General features: G+C 45.6%; 1 protein-coding gene across 1 annotated transcript in view; it reads left to right on the forward strand.

Annotated features, from left to right (window-relative positions):
• Nucleotides 1-3456: 3456 nt before the first annotated feature.
• PDE8A (phosphodiesterase 8A) overlaps nt 3457-20126 on the forward strand; it is a 461419-nt gene continuing 444749 nt past the window's right edge. The window contains exon 1 of the mRNA XM_082254023.1: nt 3457-3783. Within this exon, the coding sequence (XP_082110149.1) occupies nt 3724-3783 (60 nt within the window). The 5' untranslated portion in view covers nt 3457-3723. The remainder of the gene's footprint in view (nt 3784-20126) is intronic.

A 20126-nucleotide genomic window follows, 5' to 3' on the forward strand; every position in this document is an offset into this window, starting at 1 on the left:
GAAGTTACATCGAGTCTGCTGCTAAGGAGAGCAAGACAGCACCCCTAAAGACACCGAGATGGACCTCGTTGCCACGACCCAGTGGTGTAGAGAAGAAAATGGCCAAGTGGAGCTGTGTGTGGTGATTGATGTTCCTGGCGGTGACTGGATTGAGGATCGGGTCCGTCAAGCACTGGATGCTTTGGATCTGGGCCAGAGAGTACATATATTGGATGTGAAGACAGATCTTAGCTCCAACTGTACCTAGTCCTGACAGAGTGGAAGAAGGGAGTTCCTGATGTTCTGCTGAAAGATAGCTTTCAACTAACCACAGATGTTAACGCTTTACTAATTCAGCTGGACGAATCAAGCTCTATTCCAGAGGGCTCAGGATGCACCATGCCAGACCCAGACCTTAGTGGCCGAGTTCGGAAAAATGGTTGAAGAGCTCCTCAAGAAGCTAGCTATACTGACCAATGATAGTTATCACAAGCTACAGTTCTTCTCGGGGGAAAGTCCCCACACCCTCAGGAGAGGATGACTTTGACACCTGAATTGACCAAGCTACCCAAGCCATTGAAGAGTGGGAAGTGGCTGATGTAGTGAAGAGGCAGAGAGTGGTTAAAAGTCTGCGGGCTCCAGTTTTGGATGTGATTAGGAAACTGAAACGGGATAAACAAAGCTGCACTACTTCACCCTCAATCTAGAGTCATGTCTCTTATTGGGGGAATATGCTACAATGGATTGCTATGGTCTTCCATACTCCCTTAGATAATCACTAAGCTCTTGTAAGAGCTCGTGTAAGGGCTTGTTCTGCTGCCCTCTCTGGGGAAAGAGAGGTTCACCCACGGGAACCTGGAGCCTTGTCCAGGCTTGGGAGTAGACAGCCAGATCCTAACCAAGCTGTGGCGGTTTGTGGGGTCTGAAGTGGTTACGGTGTCTGGTGGAGTGCTTGGAGCCCTCGGGAAGCACTAGGAGCATCTGTCAACGGAGGTACCCAGTCAGGGGTGTCCTGTTCCGTTACAAAACCTTCTGCCAAGTTAGTAGGCCTTCTGTCTGTAGTGCCTGTTTTGGAGGAAGAAATTTACACAAGAGCCCTTCTTGATTCAGGTGCTCAGGTGACTTTGCTGACTAGAGACTTTTACAAGAGGTATTTGGCGTATATACCCCTGAGGAAGTTGGAAGATATTGAGATCCAGGGTATTCAAACGAATATCAACCTTGTCATGGCTATCTGCAGATCGAGTTATCGTGTGATCCGTTGAAGGTTGGTCAGCCTCAGGACTTCGACACATTGGCCATTGTGTGTCCTCGGTTGCCAGCGTCCACAGGTATTTAGTTAATCATAGGGACCAACAAAGATCTGGCGAAGCAGCTGATAGCCCCTGTTGTCCCTAGGTGTGATCCCTTACTGCCAGCAGAAGGGCCAGAAGTGTATGCCTCTTCTGCAGTGGAGGAAGAGAGACCCGTAGTAGTGAAGAGAGAAGCTGATCTGCAGGAGGCAGAAATAGTCAAGCGGGAAGATGGGGCTAGTGAGCCTACAACGCCTGAACCAGGAAAACGGAGAAAACAAAGAGTTATTCCCCATTTCAAGAGACCAATCTGTGATGTGTTGGGTGAAAGCTCCGAAGAAGTCATCTATTCTTCACCACTCAAGGGACTCTTGACATGTCTTACTCATTCACTGCAGATTTGGTGAAGAGCGACCCTAACTCTCCCCCATCTAGCTGGGCCATCCCAATCTGGGTGGCCTGTAGGCAGGACAACCTTCCTTCCTATGCAAATTGGTGGGAGGTTCCTCTGCCAGATTCTTATGCAAATGTGAACTGTTTGCTGTCTTGTGCGTATTAACCGGTTTTCTCTCCGTATTGTGAACAGAGGGTTCATCCTAACTGCTGCACTCTATATGTTGATTTGTTTTGGGTTTGGCTTACATTGCTCCCACTGTATTGTGTGTAAGCCTGCACGGGAGAGAGTTTTTATTAATGTTTTATGCATAGCCCCCCCTATACATGGGCTCTAAATAAAGGTGACTATACAATTTTCGCTATGTGGAGTCCGCTCTCCGTTCTTGTCTCCCATCTCCCATATTCATTTTGGAGCTCTCATCCACTGTGAGGAAGGGGGATTGAAGGACCGGCCGAAAATAACATCCTGGTCAAGGAGACCACTAAAGCTTCCTTTGATTGCCATATGGTAAGAGGATCAACACCGTCTGGTGATGGGGGGTTTTTGCACTCACTGCCCATGTAGGGTGTCACCTTTTTTTGTTAGAAGTATTCACTTCTGGGATGCACTGACCTATCACAGCAGGAGGAGGGAGCCATTCCCTTTGAAGGAGGACTTTTATTGGGACTGTTTTTCACTGGATATCAGTGTGCACTGGGTTTAGGCACAAACACAATATATATTTTGTTCTGTTTCACTAGTATATACAAGTATTTACATATATTATTGATGGTGTTATTTACTCAATTTTGGTGAGATCAATGGGTTTGTTTGTACACTTTTTAGAGCAAGCTCTGTTGCATGCATAGAGGTATCACTCTTGCGGATTTTGTGGGTTGCTTACTCCTGACCCCTGCACTACGTACTTTATGTTGTACACTACATATAGTCCTGGCCAAGATATTCATTGTCTCGACAGTTGCTAGTTTTAATTAAGTTCTTCTTTAAGGTAGGCTCAGTAAGACAAAATGATATCCTTTTTGTGCACACAAAAGCATGTGTAATGGTAATGTTTATTTAAAAAAAAAAAAATCCTTTTGAAAAAAATGCCCCCCCCTCCGTCACTATGGTGGATGTGGCGGGAGGATGGTGTGTGTGGTTGCTGGATGGACGAGGGGGGTGGGGGGGGTTCGAAAAATGCATTTTCTCCTAAGTAGACAAAAATTCTTACACAGATCTGAAAGAAATACACAAAGCACACCACAATTTAAGTAAGAATACACACAACTCTTTAATGTTTAGCGTATACGTCTAGTCCATTTTATATAGTACATAATGAAGTCCAGAGTCTAATCCAGGTATCGATGAATATACAGTATTCCACATTAGTCCAGGTTCACAGTCCAACTCTGGAGGCACACCTCCATCAAGAGCCATAAACATTTGACAGCTCTCATACATAGGACATAAAGATATAGACTTTTCTTGTAAAGAAGTGTTATGTTCTGTGACTGCACACTGACTTTATCAGAGAGATAAGAAAGCAGAAGGTCTGAGCTTTCTACCCTCCACAGCCAGGTAATCCATTGAATAGGAGCTGCTGACTTTATTGCCAGTATGACGTGAAATCTGGTTGCTTGGTGACCTTGCCTCTGGTTTTTATGATCTAGGCAAGCCATGAGAGATGAGGGAGTGGTTTTCAAAATTGAATTAACACTGGCCTGTCAAGTTTTTCTTTTTTATTTTCTTTTTTTTTCTGTAGAGACCCAAGTTTAGTATCAGTGCTGCAAGACAGTGTGGAAGTGGAATAGAGTGGGCTGACAGATTCCTGCAGCCTGTGCTTTCCAGGAGCTGTCAGGGCTGGCTGGGTAGCAGGTTGCTGATTGCCTAGTACTTTAGTATGTAATAAGAGACAAAGCCAGACATGACTCTTCTCTCTGGAATACTGTGACTGCTTCTCCTTTTTTTTTCCCACGTCGGTTGAATGGCTTGGTTTTATACTTGTGTCTAAATGCCGTTGGAATAATCCCTGCAGTACTGACTGCAAGAAAAAAAAAAAAGAATAAAATCAAGGCGATGGAGTGGAAGGTGGAAAGTTTAGGAGGCGGCGGATCGCACAATGGTCCTGTGCATCAGGTAAGAAGCTGAAGATTCATGTTACCTTATTTCTGGATTTATGTTTTGCTTCATTTACTAATGAAGGTGGATGCATAGATCTGCAATGCATAAATGGGCACTGATGACTGCCTCTGGAGGGCAATTAAAGCTGAGTGATGGGGATATGTGTTATACACAATGCCAGCCTTACCTTTTGCTGTTTGGATGAAATAGAATAGCGGTAGCACCTAAAAAATAATAGAAGCATCAACTATAATGTGACACATAATACTACCTACACCATAATATAAAATAGAGGCAGTGTCTATAATATTAAATGTATTAGAGACAGCACCTATAATAGATAACAGAAGCAGCACCTATAAGAGCAACTATAGTGTAACATATAATAGAGGAAGCACCTACAATATAATATAACATAGAGGCAGCACATATATTATATGTTTTAGAGACAGCACCTATAATATACTGTATAACTGAGACAGCAACTATAATACACTGTATAACAGAGACAGCAACTATAACTTAATAGAGGCAGCACCTATAATATACTGTATAACTGAGACAGCAACTATAACTTAATAGAGGCAGCACCTATAATATACTGTATAACTGAGACAGCAACTATAACTTAATAGAGGCAGCACCTATAATATACTGTATAACTGAGACAGCAACTATAATATACTGTATAACTGAGGCAGCAACTATAATATACTGTATAACTGAGGCAGCAACTATAACTTAATAGAGGCAGTACCTAACCTATAATATAAAATATAATAGAGGCAGCACCTATAATATAATGTATAATAGAGGCATTATCTGTATTAAATTATGTAATAGAGGCATCACCTATACTCTATCAAAAGCAGCAACTATAATGTAATAAATAATAAAGGTAGTGCCTATAATATAAAATATATTATGAGCAGAAGCTATAATACTGCACTAGTGTTGCAGGACAGACGTGGGTGAGTGGGATGTTACTGCTTGTGCTTGCTGGCAGTGCAAAGCCTAGCAATGTGTTACAGAGCTGCCAACATTTTAAAATAATTTCCAAGGACTGCTGCTGTGCTATTGTCCTCAGAATGCCGTCTCTGAAGTGAAGGCCTATCTATACCCAACTGGGATGCTTATAATATTGAAATAACAGTGTGTGTGTGTGTGTGTGTATATATATATATATATATTACAAGTATTTGCAAAGTGCCGGTAATTTACACAGTGCTTGGCATGTAATAAAGGTTTTTATGGAGCACCAACCATTTAAAAAGCACTTTACATACTGTACAGTCACATCAGTCTCTGCCCACAAGGAGCATACAATCTGCGCACATACTAGGACCAATTTGGACAGGAGCCAAATGAACCTGCTTATAGGCTGATCTCCAGGGAAAATAATAATGCCCCGTTGCAGTGGGGCTGCCATTCTTTTGCAAGGGTAAATGTTCATTTAGGTCTAAGGGAACAAGAAAAGCAATTTAACTTACCCAATCCTCTTCACTACAAGGTCAGTGCCCGCAGCCTTATATCCCCTATGCTCCGGCAGTCGCAGGTCCTCTGACGTCAAGTCATCAAAGCCCTGCCTTGGACTTGAGGATGCCGAGGGGCAGTCCACCACTGGAGCATAGAACAGAGGATTATGTAAGTAAAACTGCTTTTGTCATCTCTAGACAAGCATTTAACCCTTGCAGTGCAAGAGCAGGACATATCCTTATTTTGCTGGAGTTGTGCTTTAAACTGTGGGAGGAAACCCACACAAGCACAGGGAGAACATGCAGTCTTCACACAGAGAGTGTCCTGACTGGGTCCCATACTGGGTACCCCAGTGATGCAGGGCAAGAATGCCAATCACTAAGCCATATATATACATATTTTTCAACTGCAGCTCTTCAAAAAAAAAGACACAAAGCATACAGAGTAAATGAAAGGTTAAAATGAATTTATCACACAGAAATATAGGAGTTTCATGGCACATCTGGTCAGCTTTGAGCACCAGGGACATTTCCAGGGACAAACACTTTTAGAGACTAGCCTTCTAAACCTGAGATGATTTTCTAAGGAACATTCTGACTTTTACATTACTATAACAAGATGAAAAGCAATGATGGTATGCAAAGTGTACTGACCCATAGTAACAAATAGGATTTTCAATGTAGACAGTGAAATATACGTTTCTGCACTTTGCACATCATGACTTCAGTTGGAGCTTCCTTCCTAAATAAGCCAATAAGAGTGTGCTGGTGGCAGCTGTACAGAGCGGGGAGAATCCAGGCAACCATATGGAGTAAGGATTTATTTTTACCGCTGAGCTCAATGCAGTTAAGATGTTGACAACAGGATCTGCCAGTACAGTGTGGTAGGTGCTAGGAAACCTTTGGAAGTCAACAGTGATCTTAGAGCTATAATTTGGAAGGTCATGTGAGTGCACATAGAGGACAGAAAGATGGGATAAGTATGGGTTACCCAGCAGCAATGTGGATTAGTTGCCCTGCTGGCTTTAAAGATACAGGTCCACCTAGAGACCAAGCCTCTACTGAGTAACACAGTAATTAGCTATCTCAAACAAATATGACAAATGTTTGATTTATCTATGAAAATCATGACTTACTACTACTAAAACACTGAGATTTGCCCGAAGCTTAGTTGAGGGATGAAGCAGAGGTGACACAACAGAATATGTTTCATGAATCTATGAACAACTTTTTTCATGTGAGAGTATAGAGCTGTATAAAAATTTAGGTGACTTCAAAAGCAACTTCAACTCTAATATTTACCTCCCACGCTCCCCACGTGCATGGTATTACTTGTTGGTATTTGGGACCTGGCAGAGACCTGCAGGATTTCTTTTCAGGGTCTTTCTGTGCAGGCATTCAGATGCGCAAGTCTCTGCAAAGTCCCAAATACCAGAACTCGCCTCTGTGCACATGCGCCGAAATTCCGTAGGTCCCAAATACCTGGCAAAGAGCGCTATCATATCCGCACTGGCAGAGATCTCGCTGTTCACATGCACACCTGTGTAAAAGGTCAAGAGGGTTTTAATAAAGTACTACCAACAGTTTTCTGGCACTATGACGCTTTGAAAAGGCCTGTGCCAGATTCAAAAATGTCTACGGTCTGTTTCTGAAACTTTACCAATATACACGGCAGATTTCAGTAGTGCCTAAAAGTTTACAATGTGGCATTTTTCATGCACCAATTTAAAAAATGATTACCTCCAGTTTGTAAAACAACGAAACTGGAAGTAATCAAAGAGAAGCACCATCAGTCCATTAATGAGTCATCCTGGAGTTCCCTGCTGGCTGCTGACATCTTTAGGCTTTTTGTACACTAGAAGCTCCTAAACTTGAGTTTAGGAGCTTTTGGCATTTTTTTCCACATTTCCCTCTCCTGAACGCAAAAGAATCGTGTTCAGGATAAGAATGTTTTTACCATCGGCTATGGGAAAACATGTCAAAATCAGGGTAAATTGTGTCGCGATTTTGCCACGTTTTGCGTTTTCAAGCGGTTGCAGTAAATCATGGCCAAGTGTACATGAAGCCTTACACGACCAGCTTCTAAGTATTAATAACCTGCTGCTTTCACTGGCCAGGCCGATATACATCACTTCCTGGAGTTTAATCAGCTTGGGCGTTGCTGAATTTTGCTTGTGCAACTCACTGTACAGTACAGGGGCAGATAGGTAAGTAGGTTACTTTAAATGCAGAAGAGAAAAAGCATGTCTTCTACAGTACATTAAAAATCCTGCCTGTTCACCCATTGTTATTTTTTACATATAGTTCCACTTTTAGACCTACTCTAACTTGGTGAAAAGAGGCAAGAAGAGTGCCTGTCTCTATACGTGGAGATGGATTAGAACACCTATTAAGTTTTTCATTGCTGTCTGTCTGTGCTAGACCCTCTCAATTTGTCCTGTTTACAATTATCATTGAAAGTGAAAGTAAAAGAAAATCCCAAATTTTGGGTCGTTCCCAAAAAAGTAATGGTGGAGAAATCTTCCATTGTGGACACTAGTTGTGGTCACTCTAAATAGAATCATGGGCCCCTGGTCAATATAATCCAATGGGGCCCCTACCAGCCTGCCCCAATTTACACACTTACTCTCAATATTTAAAGTATAAATAGTTGAAAGAATTATATTTATTAGTACTTTCAAGCAGGGCACAGTACAGGGGGTCAGCAGGGCAGAGTACAGGAGAGTCAGCAGGGAACAGTAGGGGAGGTCAGTAGGGCACAGTACAGGGGGCCAGTTAGGCACAGAATGGGGGTCAGGAGGGTACAGTATAGGGGGGCCCAGTATAAGGGGTCAGGAGGGCACAGTTTGGGTGGGTCAGGAGGGCACTGCCTGGTCATCAGTAGGCATTGGGTGGGTAGGTCAGGAGGGCACAGTCTGAATGGGTCAGGAGGGCACAATACAGGGGGGGAAAGTGGGGTACAGTGTGGGTGGGTCAGAAGGGAAAAGTGTGGGTAGGTCAGGAGTGCACTTTGTGGTCATCAGTAGGCACAGGGTGGATAGGTGAGAAGGGCACATTGTGAGTAGGTCAGGAGGGCACAGCATGAGGGTCAGTATGACACAGTTTGGGTGGGTCAGGAAGGCACAGTACGGATGTCAGTAGGGCATAGTGTGAGTGGATCAGGCGGGCACAGTACAGGGGTCAGTAGGGCACAGTGTGGGTGGGTCAGAAGGACACAGTACAGAGAGCCAACAGGGCACTGTGTGGTTGGGTCAGGGGGATACAGTACAGGGGGCGATAATCTACAATACAGAACTGGTTTCCTACAGCAGAGTTGCGTGGGGAAGCTGCTGGCACAAAGCTTACTTGCTCTGGCAGGCTGTCATTGAGTTAAACATACAAGCTCTCCCCCCGTCCGCCCCCCCCCCCCCATCTTCCCCTGACAGTTTTGGGCATTATGCATTGGCTCAGGAAGAATTTCCCAAGGTGAAGCATTTTACTGCCACTGCTTGTGTGGGATGTGTACTGCTCCTGATATAGGCAGACAGGTGGGGTCTACAGGGGTAGAGAGGTTGTTAGTCATGTCCCCCATGTTTTCCCATTAATTCGTTGGGCACCATGCACTGGGTCAAATGAGAGGCCTATCCCACGTGTGTTCTTCTGGACTACGTTAAGCACTTTTTACAGGGTCACTTTACTACACACATGGGGTACCTTTGTTTTGTGTCATTTTCATCAATGTCCTGGAACAAGGCTGAAGCCGCGGTGGGGGAAATACTCAACCTTAAGGTGGGCCTCCACTGCATGTGCACTCAAACTGCAACTGTCCTCCAGTTAACCCTTGATTCCCTGTGACAATGTACACCTCCTCTGTAATGTGCATTTAGGAGGGACATGCCGAGCCCTGTTCACATCCACCTGTCCAGAGTTTTCCACTACTATTCCCCAGTAGTGGAGTGGACCCCGCGGCTGCACTTGTGGGCTCCACAAGTGCACTTAACTTAACACTTGAACTTCCGTACCTCTGTACGGGATGGGAACCTCTGTGGCACAAATCTGCTCCCACTGCTTTGGGAGGCAGACCACTTGCGGAAGGAGTGCTAACATCTCCCTCACTGCTAGAAGTCATTCCACCTATAACAGGTGCAGGTTATCAACAGGCTGCTGGTTAAAACCCTATTGCTTCAGGTACCCACTTGTCTTCACACTACTCTCTTCATACCCCAATATGTTTAAGACCCAGTCGGTGAACTATATGCATGCCAGTTTTTTACATTATACCCCTTTCAGCAACTTCAGACCAGGCAAGGATAAAGTTCCAAACTTTTAACCACTTGCCTACTAGGCTTTTTCTGCCACTTTTTGTTTACAAGTTTAAATCAGTATTTTTTTCTAGAAAATTATTTAGAACCCCTAAACATTATACATTTTTTTAGCAGACTCTCTAGGGAATAAAATGGCGATAGTTGCAATTTTTTATGTCCCAGGTATTTGCGCAGCAGTTTTGCAAACGCAATTTTTTTTCTTAAAAATACACTTTAATACATTTAAAAAAAAACAAGACAAAATACAATATTTACCCAAATTTTTTTTTGTAAAATGTGAAAGATGATGTTATGCTGAGTCAATAGATACCTAACGTGTCACGCTTTAAAATTTTGCACCCTCGTGGAATGGCGACAAACTAGTCTACTTAAAAATCTCCATAGGCGACGTTTTAATCGCCTTTACAGGTTACCTGTTTAGAGTTACAGAGCAGGTCTAGTACTAGAATTATTTCTCTTGCTCTAACATTTGTGGTGATATCTCACATATGTGGTGCGAACACCCTTTACATTTGCGTGCGCGGCATATGTATGCATTCACTTCTGCATGCGAGCAGGGAGGGATAGGGGGGGCTTTTCAATTTTTTTTTCTTATTTATTTTACTTTTTATTTTTACACTGTCTCTTTAATTTTTTATTTTTTTTATCACTTTTATCCCTATTACAAGGAATGTAAACAACCCTTTGTAATAGAAATAAAGATGACAGATCCTCTTAATGGAGAGATCTGGGGTCAAAAGGACCTATCTCATTTCTTGGGATACTAAGGCCCCCTTCACACGGGCTTTCCGATCAGGTCCACCTCTCAGTTTTTCAGGCGGACCTGATCGGACATTCCATGCACCTCTAAGGAACAGCGGATGTCAGAGGTGACATGTTCGCTGACACCGCTGCTATTTCGATCCTGTCAGATGAAATCCAGACAGATAGTATCCCTATTTTCCATCTGTCTGAAGGATCGGATAGGATCGGATGAAAACGGAGAGCGTGTCTCTGACAGGTCCGTCTCAGCACAGTGAGCAGAGACAGACCTGTCACCCGCCTGTTCAGCGGGGATCGGCGTATCGAACCTCCGCTGAGCAAAACGGAGTCCACCGGGTGGAAAGCCCATGTAAAAGGACCCTAATAAGCCAGGAAAGAAAAAATACCCCCCAAATTACCCCTTTTTGGAAAATAGACATTCCAAGGTATTTAGTAAGAGTCATAGTGAGTTTTTTTAAAGTTGCAATTTTTTCCCACAATTCTTTGCAAAATGATGATTTTTTTCCCACAAAATTTTCATATTACCAAGTCATTTCTCACACACTGTATAGGCATACTTGCAACTACATGCCAAAATACATTCTGCTACTCATCCTGAGTATGGTGATACCACATGTGTAAGACTTTTACAGAGCCTGGCAACATACAGAGGCCCAACATCCAAGAAGCACCGCCAGGCGTTCTAGGAGCATAAATTACACATTAATTTCTTGACAACCTATCACATTTTTGATGGCCCTGGAGCACCAGGACAATGGAAACGCCTACAAAATTATCCCAATTTGGAAAGAAAAATCCCAACACATAATCTTGGAGGCATTATGAGTCTTTTGAACATGTAATTTTTTTCCACAAGTTTTTGGAAAATGTGGGGAAAAAATGAAATCTTATTTATTTTTTTTTTACACAAACTTGTCTATTTATAAAATATTTCTAACACATAGCATAAATTACACCCCAAAATACATTCTGCTACTCCTCCTGAGTATGGTGATACCACAGGTGTGAGACTTTCACACAGCCTAGCTACATACAGAAGCCCAACATTCAGGGAGCACCATCACGTGCTCTAGGGACATAAAATGACAAATCTAATTTTCTGACTACCCAGTACACACGGATGAGCACTGATGTGGCACGGATGAGCACTGATGTGGCATGGATGAGCACTGATGTGGCACGGGTAAGCACTGATGTGGCATGGATGAGAATTGATGTGGCATGGATGTGGCACGGATGAGTCATGGTGTGGTATGGAAGAGCATTGATGTGGCATGGATGAGCAATGATGTGGCATGGATGTGGCACGGATGAGCACTGAAGTGGCATGGATGTGGTATGGATGAGCACTGATGGGGTATGGATGTGCCATGGATGCGCACAGATGTGGCATGGATGAGCACTGATGTGGCATGGATAAGCAATGATGTGGCATGGATGTGGTATGGATGAGCACTGATGGGGTATGGATGTGCCATGGATGCGCACGGATGTGGCATGGATGAGCACTGATGTGACATGGATGAGCACTGATGTGGCACGGATGAGTCATGATGTGGCATGGATGAGCACTGATGTGGCATGGATGAGCAATGATGTGGCATGGATGTGGCATGGATGAGCACTGATGTGGCATGGATGTTGTATGAATGAGCACTGATGTGGCATGAATGAGCACTGATGTGACATGGATGAGACACGGATGAGCACTGATGTAGCATAGATGTGGCATGGATGAACACTAATTTGGCACGGATGAGCACCAATGTGGCATAAATTAGGCACAAATGAGCACTGATCTGACATGGATAGGGGATGTGGCATGGATGAGCACTGATGTGACATGGATGTGGCTTGGATAAGCACTGATGTGGCATGGATGTGGCACGGATAAGTCATGATGTGGCATGGATGAGCACTGATGTGGCATGGATGAGCAATGATGTGGCATGGATGTGGCATGGATGAGCACTGATGTGGCATGGATGTTGTATGGATGAGCACTGATGTGGCATGGATGAGCACTGATGTGGCATGGATGAGCACTGATGTGACATGGACGAGGCACGGATGAGCACTGATGTGGCATAGATGTGGCATGGATGAACACTGATGTGGCACGATTGAACACCAATGTGGCAGGAATTAGGCACAAATGAGCACTGATGTGGCATGGCAGGGATACAACGTCCATGCCACATCAGTGCTGTCATTGGCCCTTTACCATGATCCGTGATGCGCATGGACACTTCTGTGTGCGCTCCCCAGGGGGCACGAGAGAAGCACGATTCTGGCAGGACGTCATTGTACGCCCTCCCAGAATAAGTTGACCATGCTGTAGTCATCATTCAGCTATGGCCCGGTCGGCAAGTGGTTAAAAAACATGAGTTTATTGTTACACATTAAAAAAGTTCCAATAATGAAGGAGAAATAAGCATATAAACAAAAAAATTCATGGCTCATTTTACAAACATCTTGTTGATTGATATATACGTATAGAGTTATGCTGTCTCCATTCTAGCGATGCGTTTCAGGTCAACAACCTTTCTTCAGGGATATTGTAAGGGAGATGCACGTATTCAACATTTCACCTCAGATGGTCAAGGTATTGTATGGTCGTGTTGGTATTAAAAGAAGGGTAAAATTTTGCCTCTACTTGGGTGGAGGAATCAGTGAAGCGTCACCGCCAAAGGGTCCCACAAAGCCCCCCCACGGAGGTCCCTCAAGAGGAGCGCTGATGTCTGGACACCAAAGGATCAGTTAATACTTTGTGATCATAACATATGGGTAAGACATCACCGAATGCCCTAGAGGGCAAGAGGGGTGGTGTAATTACAGACTTCCCATAGACTGCCAAGGGGGTCTGTCCCTTGAATGGTAAAAATGGGTGTCTGTATACTGTCCTCCAAGGCATAGCACTAGAGCGCATTTCAGCTTGTGCATGCGCAGTGTGGTTCGGCTGTGAATCCACAGGAAGCCACAGCCAGCTTCCCACAGTCAACATGGCAGCTCAAGGGACCCAAGGACTGGCCCAGAAGAGGACAGCCCTGGATTCTTGGCCTGGTAAGTGTCTTTTTATTAAAAGTCAGCAGCTACAATCGCTGTAGTTACTGACTTATAATCTATTTGTAACTGAAGTTCCTCTTTAAAGCAGAACTATACTCACCTTCAGTCCAGCGATGCAGTGTCCCCAAGTTCCATGTTCCATGCCAGCCGCTGACATCTTTAGGCGGTCGGCCTCCGGGTATCAATCGCTGGTTACTTTATTTGGCTAGGCCTAGATGATGTCACTCCCATGTAAGCGCAGGAGTTCAGGCAGCTCGGCATTGCCGAATATGTACAATCAGCTGCACATGCGCAGCTCACTGTACAGGGGCGGACAGGCAGGTAAGTAACTCAGCATGTCTCTTCTGCATTAAAAATCCTGTCTGTTTGCTCATTTTTATTTTTGTTACAAAGTTCCACTTTAAGCTAAAAATCACTTGGAACTTCAGCAACACAGACCCTTTTATTGGTTGCAATTACTGGTGAGATTGTGTTTTTTTTCTGAACCTGGAAGTTAACTGTCATTCCTGGGCCAATGAACTGAGGGTGGGGGAATTTCTGTACAAAGGCTGGCATACACAAACACGAAGGGGTTGGGATGTTTATAGCCGAAAAACCACAAGGCAGAGTCATTCTATAGCTGCTACAAAATCACTGATATAAAGTCATAAGTGTGGCAGGGGCTTAAAGGCCCGTACACATGATAAGAAAATCGGAAGTAGAATTTCCTACGACTAACAATCTGATGATTATCTGATTGTTAGTAAGGGGAAGGTGTTACCACGTATACTTGGAAGGGGTGCCCGCATCCCAAATATTGTAAACAACAACAGAGATACCCCCTAAGTGGTGGGACTTTGAAGGGCAACAATAATAATACTTGTATAAAACAATGTAAAGTTTATTGACAAATCAAAGATAATGATTAAAAAATATATACAGGCGAATAATGATGCAATAGAACGGTTGAGCACAATACACCCAATTCCTGTACAAACAGTGAAAAGGTACCCAACGCGTTTCGAGAGATCAGATAATTTTTCTCTTCATCAGGAGTAGAGGGTAATGGGTACAGAAGTATCCATGAGGAATGTTCAACTAGAGCATCAGATCGCATGTAAGTTAAAACCAGTGACAGGAGGGATTGTTCAGATGTTCAAAAGCAGCCAGACCGCCATATAGGGAGCAAAGTTTGGCTCAATGGAGCAGTGCCCTACCAAAAGGGACAATATGGACCTCAAAAAGGTGGTTGCCAGAAAAAGATGTGTAGGGGGACCACTTGTTACTAGGGATGATCGAACGGTTCGGGGTCGACCATCGGTTCGACCCGAACATTGGCTGTTCGAAATTCGGCTGAATTCCGAACTTTTTGCGGTAAAAGTTCAGAATTCGGCCACCAGAACCGCCCAAAATGCAATGGGACAGGAACTGGGCTTTAAAAGCCTGTGAGTGGCCCAGAAACATCAGTAAAGGCCGATTGGAGTGACTATGGGGTCCAGAGGCCAATCAGGAGTGAATACGCCCCCCATACGCACCTCAGTATATAACATAGCCCCGCCAAATCTCTCGCACTTTAATAGAGAGGCTGTGGAATAGAGTGGAAGCATTTCTGTTATTCCTGCTGCTCCAGTGTCATTTTGCAATTATTAGTGTGAGGAAAGGGATATGCAGTGTAGTTAGGGTACTATATACCACTATAGTTAGATTCAATAATCAAGTTTTTGTAGGGAAAGTGCTAAGTGTCAGGGTGACCGTAGTGTAGTTTAGGGTGAACTGACTCTGCTATGCCAGGGTGACGAACTCTTCCATGTCAGGGTGACCGTAATGTAGTTTAGGGTGAACTGACTCTGCTATGCCAGGGTGACCCCACTATGCAGATTCTGGGTTAGGGGTTTACATATATACACACACACACACACACATATATATATATATACACATACACACATATATGTATATATTTATATACACATATATATATATATATATATATATATATATATATATATATATACACCCCTATACAGAAGTTCAGATGTCATGCCTGCCTCCAAAGACGCCCAATAAATGCCTGAAACAAAAACGCCCAAATTCTAAGAAAAATTATCTTTTTTTTTGGTTCTGGACATGCTACAGAGCTGAAACTTCACAGGTACACTTTTTAGACCCCCAGACACTAAATCCAAAGAAATCACATTTTTTTTTTTTCAATAATTTTTTCATTATGACCCAGAACCCTAGGCACTTTTTAGGGGCATTTATTGGGTTTTAGGGCTTCAAAATTGTGTTTTTTATTCCATAAGTTTGGGTCCCATTGATTTCAATGGGGTTCTGGAATCCAAACCGAACATTTGGGAAATTCGGGTGTTCTGGTCGAACCAAACTTTTCAAAAGTTCGATCATCCCTACTTGTTACTAATGGTCAGTGGTAATAGATATGTTCAATGATGGATTGTGGGCTATGAGTAGAACCGGGGCTGCCGGTGATGTTAGTAGATGTTAATCTTGTGCTTGAACATAACCCAACAACATCTGATCGTTAGTATAGTGATTTCGACAAAAAATTGAGGGTGCAAGCTATAACATTTTTATCGTACGTGAGCATAACGTCCAATTTTCGTTTAATTGGTACAGTTTTAGTCTGAAAAAAATCTTAAGAGCAAGACTACCCATGCTCTGGAAATGAAAGAATACATACAAAACAATTCAACAGATGACATTACTTCTTTCTTCTGTCATATAAAAGTTTTCGTATGTTGAGTAACCTCTTCACTTTCAAGGTGAGACTAGCATGCAACAGAAAACGAATGAATATTCATCAGATAATCTGATCGTGTGTACCAGGCTTTAGGCTGGGTACAGACAGACCAAAATTTGGCTGCTTCATATGACGGCGCCCGGATCCCGGGGCGCGCAGCGCGGCGATCGGGGGTGAGGCTCGTCCCTCGGGCTGAGCCCAACCCCGATCAAGGTAAACAGCCAATGAAATTGGCTGTTTACCACGTGATCGGCTGTGTCAATCACAGCCGATCACATGAGCGGCTCCAGCGCGAGCCGCTCGTTCCTTCCTTAATGCGCGCCCCCCGGGGGCACGCAGCGCGGCGATCGGGGACGAGGCTCGTCCCTCGGACAGAGCCCATCCCCGATCTAGGTAAAGAGCCAATGAAATTGGCTCTTTACCACGTGACCGGCTGTGTCCAATCACAGCCGGTCACAAATGTCATCAGAGAACACGGTAACTAGCTGTCACCGTGTTCTCCTCCTCACACACTGATCCTGTGTGAGGAGGAGATTGTGGTAACAGCTAGTTACCAATTACAGTGCACCCCAACCACACTGATTGCCCCCCCCAATAAAAAGCACTTGTCACTAGCCCATCAAAGTACCCGAGTACCTGTCACCAGCTTATCAGGTACTCTGATGACAGGTACTCGGGTACTCTGATGGGCTGATGACAGGTACTCTGATGGGCTGGTGACAGGTACTCGGGTACTCTGATGATGGGCACTCGGGTACTCTGATGACAGGTACTCGGGTACTCTGATGATAGGTACTCGGGTACTCTGATGACAGGTACTCGGGTACTCTGATGACGGGTACTCGGGTACTCTGATGACGGGTACTCGGGTACTCTGACGGGTACTCGGGTACTCTGATGACAGGTACTCGGGTACTCTGATGACAGGTACTTGGGTACTCTGATGACAGGTACTCTGGTACTTTGAGTACCCATCACCGGAGTACCCGAGTACCCGTCATCGGAGTACCCGAGTACCTGTCACCTACCCATCAGAGTACCCGAGCACCTGTCACCTACACATCAGAGTACCCGAGTACCTTCCACCTGCTCATCAGAGTACCTGACACCTGAAGTACCCGAGTACTTGCCACCTGCTCATAAGTACCCATCACTACTCATCAGTACTCATCAGTACCCATCAGTACCTATCACCTATCAGTATCAGTACTGATCATCCGTACCCATCAGTACAGTATCAGTATCACCTATCAGTATCAGTACTACTCATCAGTACCCATCACCTGCCTGTCACCTGCCCATAAGAGTACCCGAGTACCTGTCACCTGCCTATCGGAGTACTCGAGTACCTGCCACTTGCTCATCAGTACCAGAGTACCTGTCACCTGCCCAACAAAGTACCCGAGTTCCTGTCACCCTTCATACAGCCACCATGTCTAAGTCCAAAAAGGTTTATATACGTCCTCCGTTTAAACCTAAATACCGGTGTTATGGCAGCAGATAGCTGCCATAACCCTGGTATTTTTTTAAACGGTGGACGGTTGGCTTTCCGATAAGGGTGGTCCCAGCGGCGGATTCGCCACGGGATCACCCTTCCGGGGTGGCGAAAGAGGTGCCCCCCCCCCTCCCGCCGCATTCTGGTCCTTTTCCCCGCTTACCGGACCCGCCGGCAGCGGGGAAAACGATCCGGTCCCGGATCCTCACAGACAGGATGTCAAGTGAGGGCAAGCTTGCCCTCACTCGACTCTATGGTCTTGGAGGACCGGAGCTACGGCAAACGTCGTTGCCTATCAACCAGTTTAAAGGTCCCTTTTTTTTTTTCATTTTATTTAATTTTTTTTTTTTTTTTCTATCTTTTAGTGTACTTGTGAGATCTGAGGACTTTTTGACCCCAGATCTCACAAAAAAGAGGTCCTGTCGTGCCTTTTTCTATTACAAGTAATGTTTACCCCCCCCCCCCCCCCCGCGCTTTTTCTTGCACCTTTTTTGCACTTTATTTGACTTTTCTTTTTTATGATCACTAATAACTTAGCCCCTCTTACATCAGAGACCCCCCACACAGAGCCCCCCTTACATCAGAGACCCCCCACACAGAGCCCCCTTTACATCAGAGACCCCTCACACAAAGCCCCCCCCTTAATTTACAGCCCCCCTACATGAGAGATCCCCCCCACATCAGAGCCCCCCTCACATCAGAGACCCCCCACACAAAGCCCCCTCACATCAGAGACCCCACACACAGAGCCCCCTTACATCAGAGATCCCCCACACAAAGTCCCCTTACATCAGAGACCCCCCCACACATCAGAGACCCCCCACACAGAGCCCCCCTCACATCAGAGACCCCCACACAAAGCCCCCTTACATCAGAGACCCCCTACACACACACAAAGCCCCCCTCACATCAGAGACCCCACACAGAGAGCCCCCTTACATCAGATACCCCACACACAAAGCCCCCTTACATCAGAGACCCCCCCACACAGAACCCCCCTCACATCAGAGACCCCACACACAAAGCCCCCCTAACATCAGAGACCCCCTACACACACACAGAGCCCCCCTTACATCAGAGACCCCCACACAAAGCCCCCCTTACATCAGAGACCCCCCACACAGAGCCCCCCTCACATCAGAGACCCACACACAGAGCCCCCCTACACACACAAAGCCCCCCTCACATCAGAGACCCCCCACACAAAGCCCCCCTTACATCACAGACCCCCCAACACAAAGCCCCCTTACATCAGAGCCCCCCTTACATCACAGACCCCCCCCCACACAAAGCCCCCCTTACATCAAACCCCCCCACAGAGCTCCCCACATCAGAGAGCCCCCCCTCTTACATCACAGACCCCCCACACAAATCCCCCCCCACACATAGCCCCCCACATCAGAGAGCCCCCCCCTTACATCACAGACCCCCCACACAAAGCCCCCCTCACACAGAGCCCCCCCACACAAAGCCCCCCCTTACATTTTTTGAAGGAGAGGGACCTCACTTACCTTACGTTGTCTGCAGCTTTTTTTTTTTAAACTTCCCGCCCACACATCCCCGGGAGTGTGGGCGGGCGGGAGGAGGAGGAGAAGGGGCGAGGAGGAGCTGACGATCTCTCCTCTGGCATCAGTACAGGGAGGGAGGAGAGTTCTGTCAGCGTAAAAGGATCGGAGGCTGAGCTGTGTGAGAGATGCACAGCTCGCCTCACTGCATCAGTAGGTGACCGAGGCACAGCCACACAGCGGGAGGTGAGCGGCGGTCGCGGCCTGTGTTAACCCTGTCCAGGCCGCGGTCGCCGCTCACCTCCCGTTGTGCGGCCTGAATTGCCTGATCCTCTGCGAGCTGTGATGGCCGCACGGCGCCCTTGTTGCCCATGGCACCCTGTGCGGCCGCACAGCTTGCACACCCCAAAGGCCGGCCCTGCCAGGCATCCAGCGGTGTCCTCACCGAGCCGATTTTTTAATTGGCTATCGGGTGCTGGCGCCGCCATCTTGACTAAGGGAAACTGTCAGAGAAGCCTTTCAGCTTCACAGCTGTTTTTCTAATGCTCATGTGCGAAGCGCACTGTGCTTTGTGAATGGGCTGTAGTCTTCTGGGACCTGTGAAGGTGGAGGAAGGAGGGGGCCAAACCTCCGGCTCAGTTCGCTACAGCGATCTGAGCCAGAAGTGGGAGTGGGTACCTGTCAAAATCAGGTACTCGCTTACCCCCCCCTCCCCCAAAAGGTGTCAGGCAAACAAGCGGACCTTCCCCTTTTGGGTGGCACTCCACTTTAAGTCTGGGGGGCTGCTAAAAGCTGTTTTATTTACCTGATCCTTTACTCTCCTTGCAACTGCGCTCTCTTCTACTTCAATCACAGCAATTGTCCCCTGTGCATAAGTGTGATAGTCCGGTAGGGTATAAGTACTATTTCACTGCACATGTGAATAGTCTAGGACTGTAGATGTTATATATATTGTATATCATGGAAAAGGAAATGCGCATGAGTGCAAGACAAAATAAATAAATCGAATAAAAA

This window comes from Pelophylax lessonae (assembly GCF_965119305.1).
Source record: "Pelophylax lessonae genome assembly, chromosome: 4".
In the NCBI taxonomy this organism is placed as follows: Eukaryota; Metazoa; Chordata; class Amphibia; order Anura; family Ranidae; genus Pelophylax; species Pelophylax lessonae.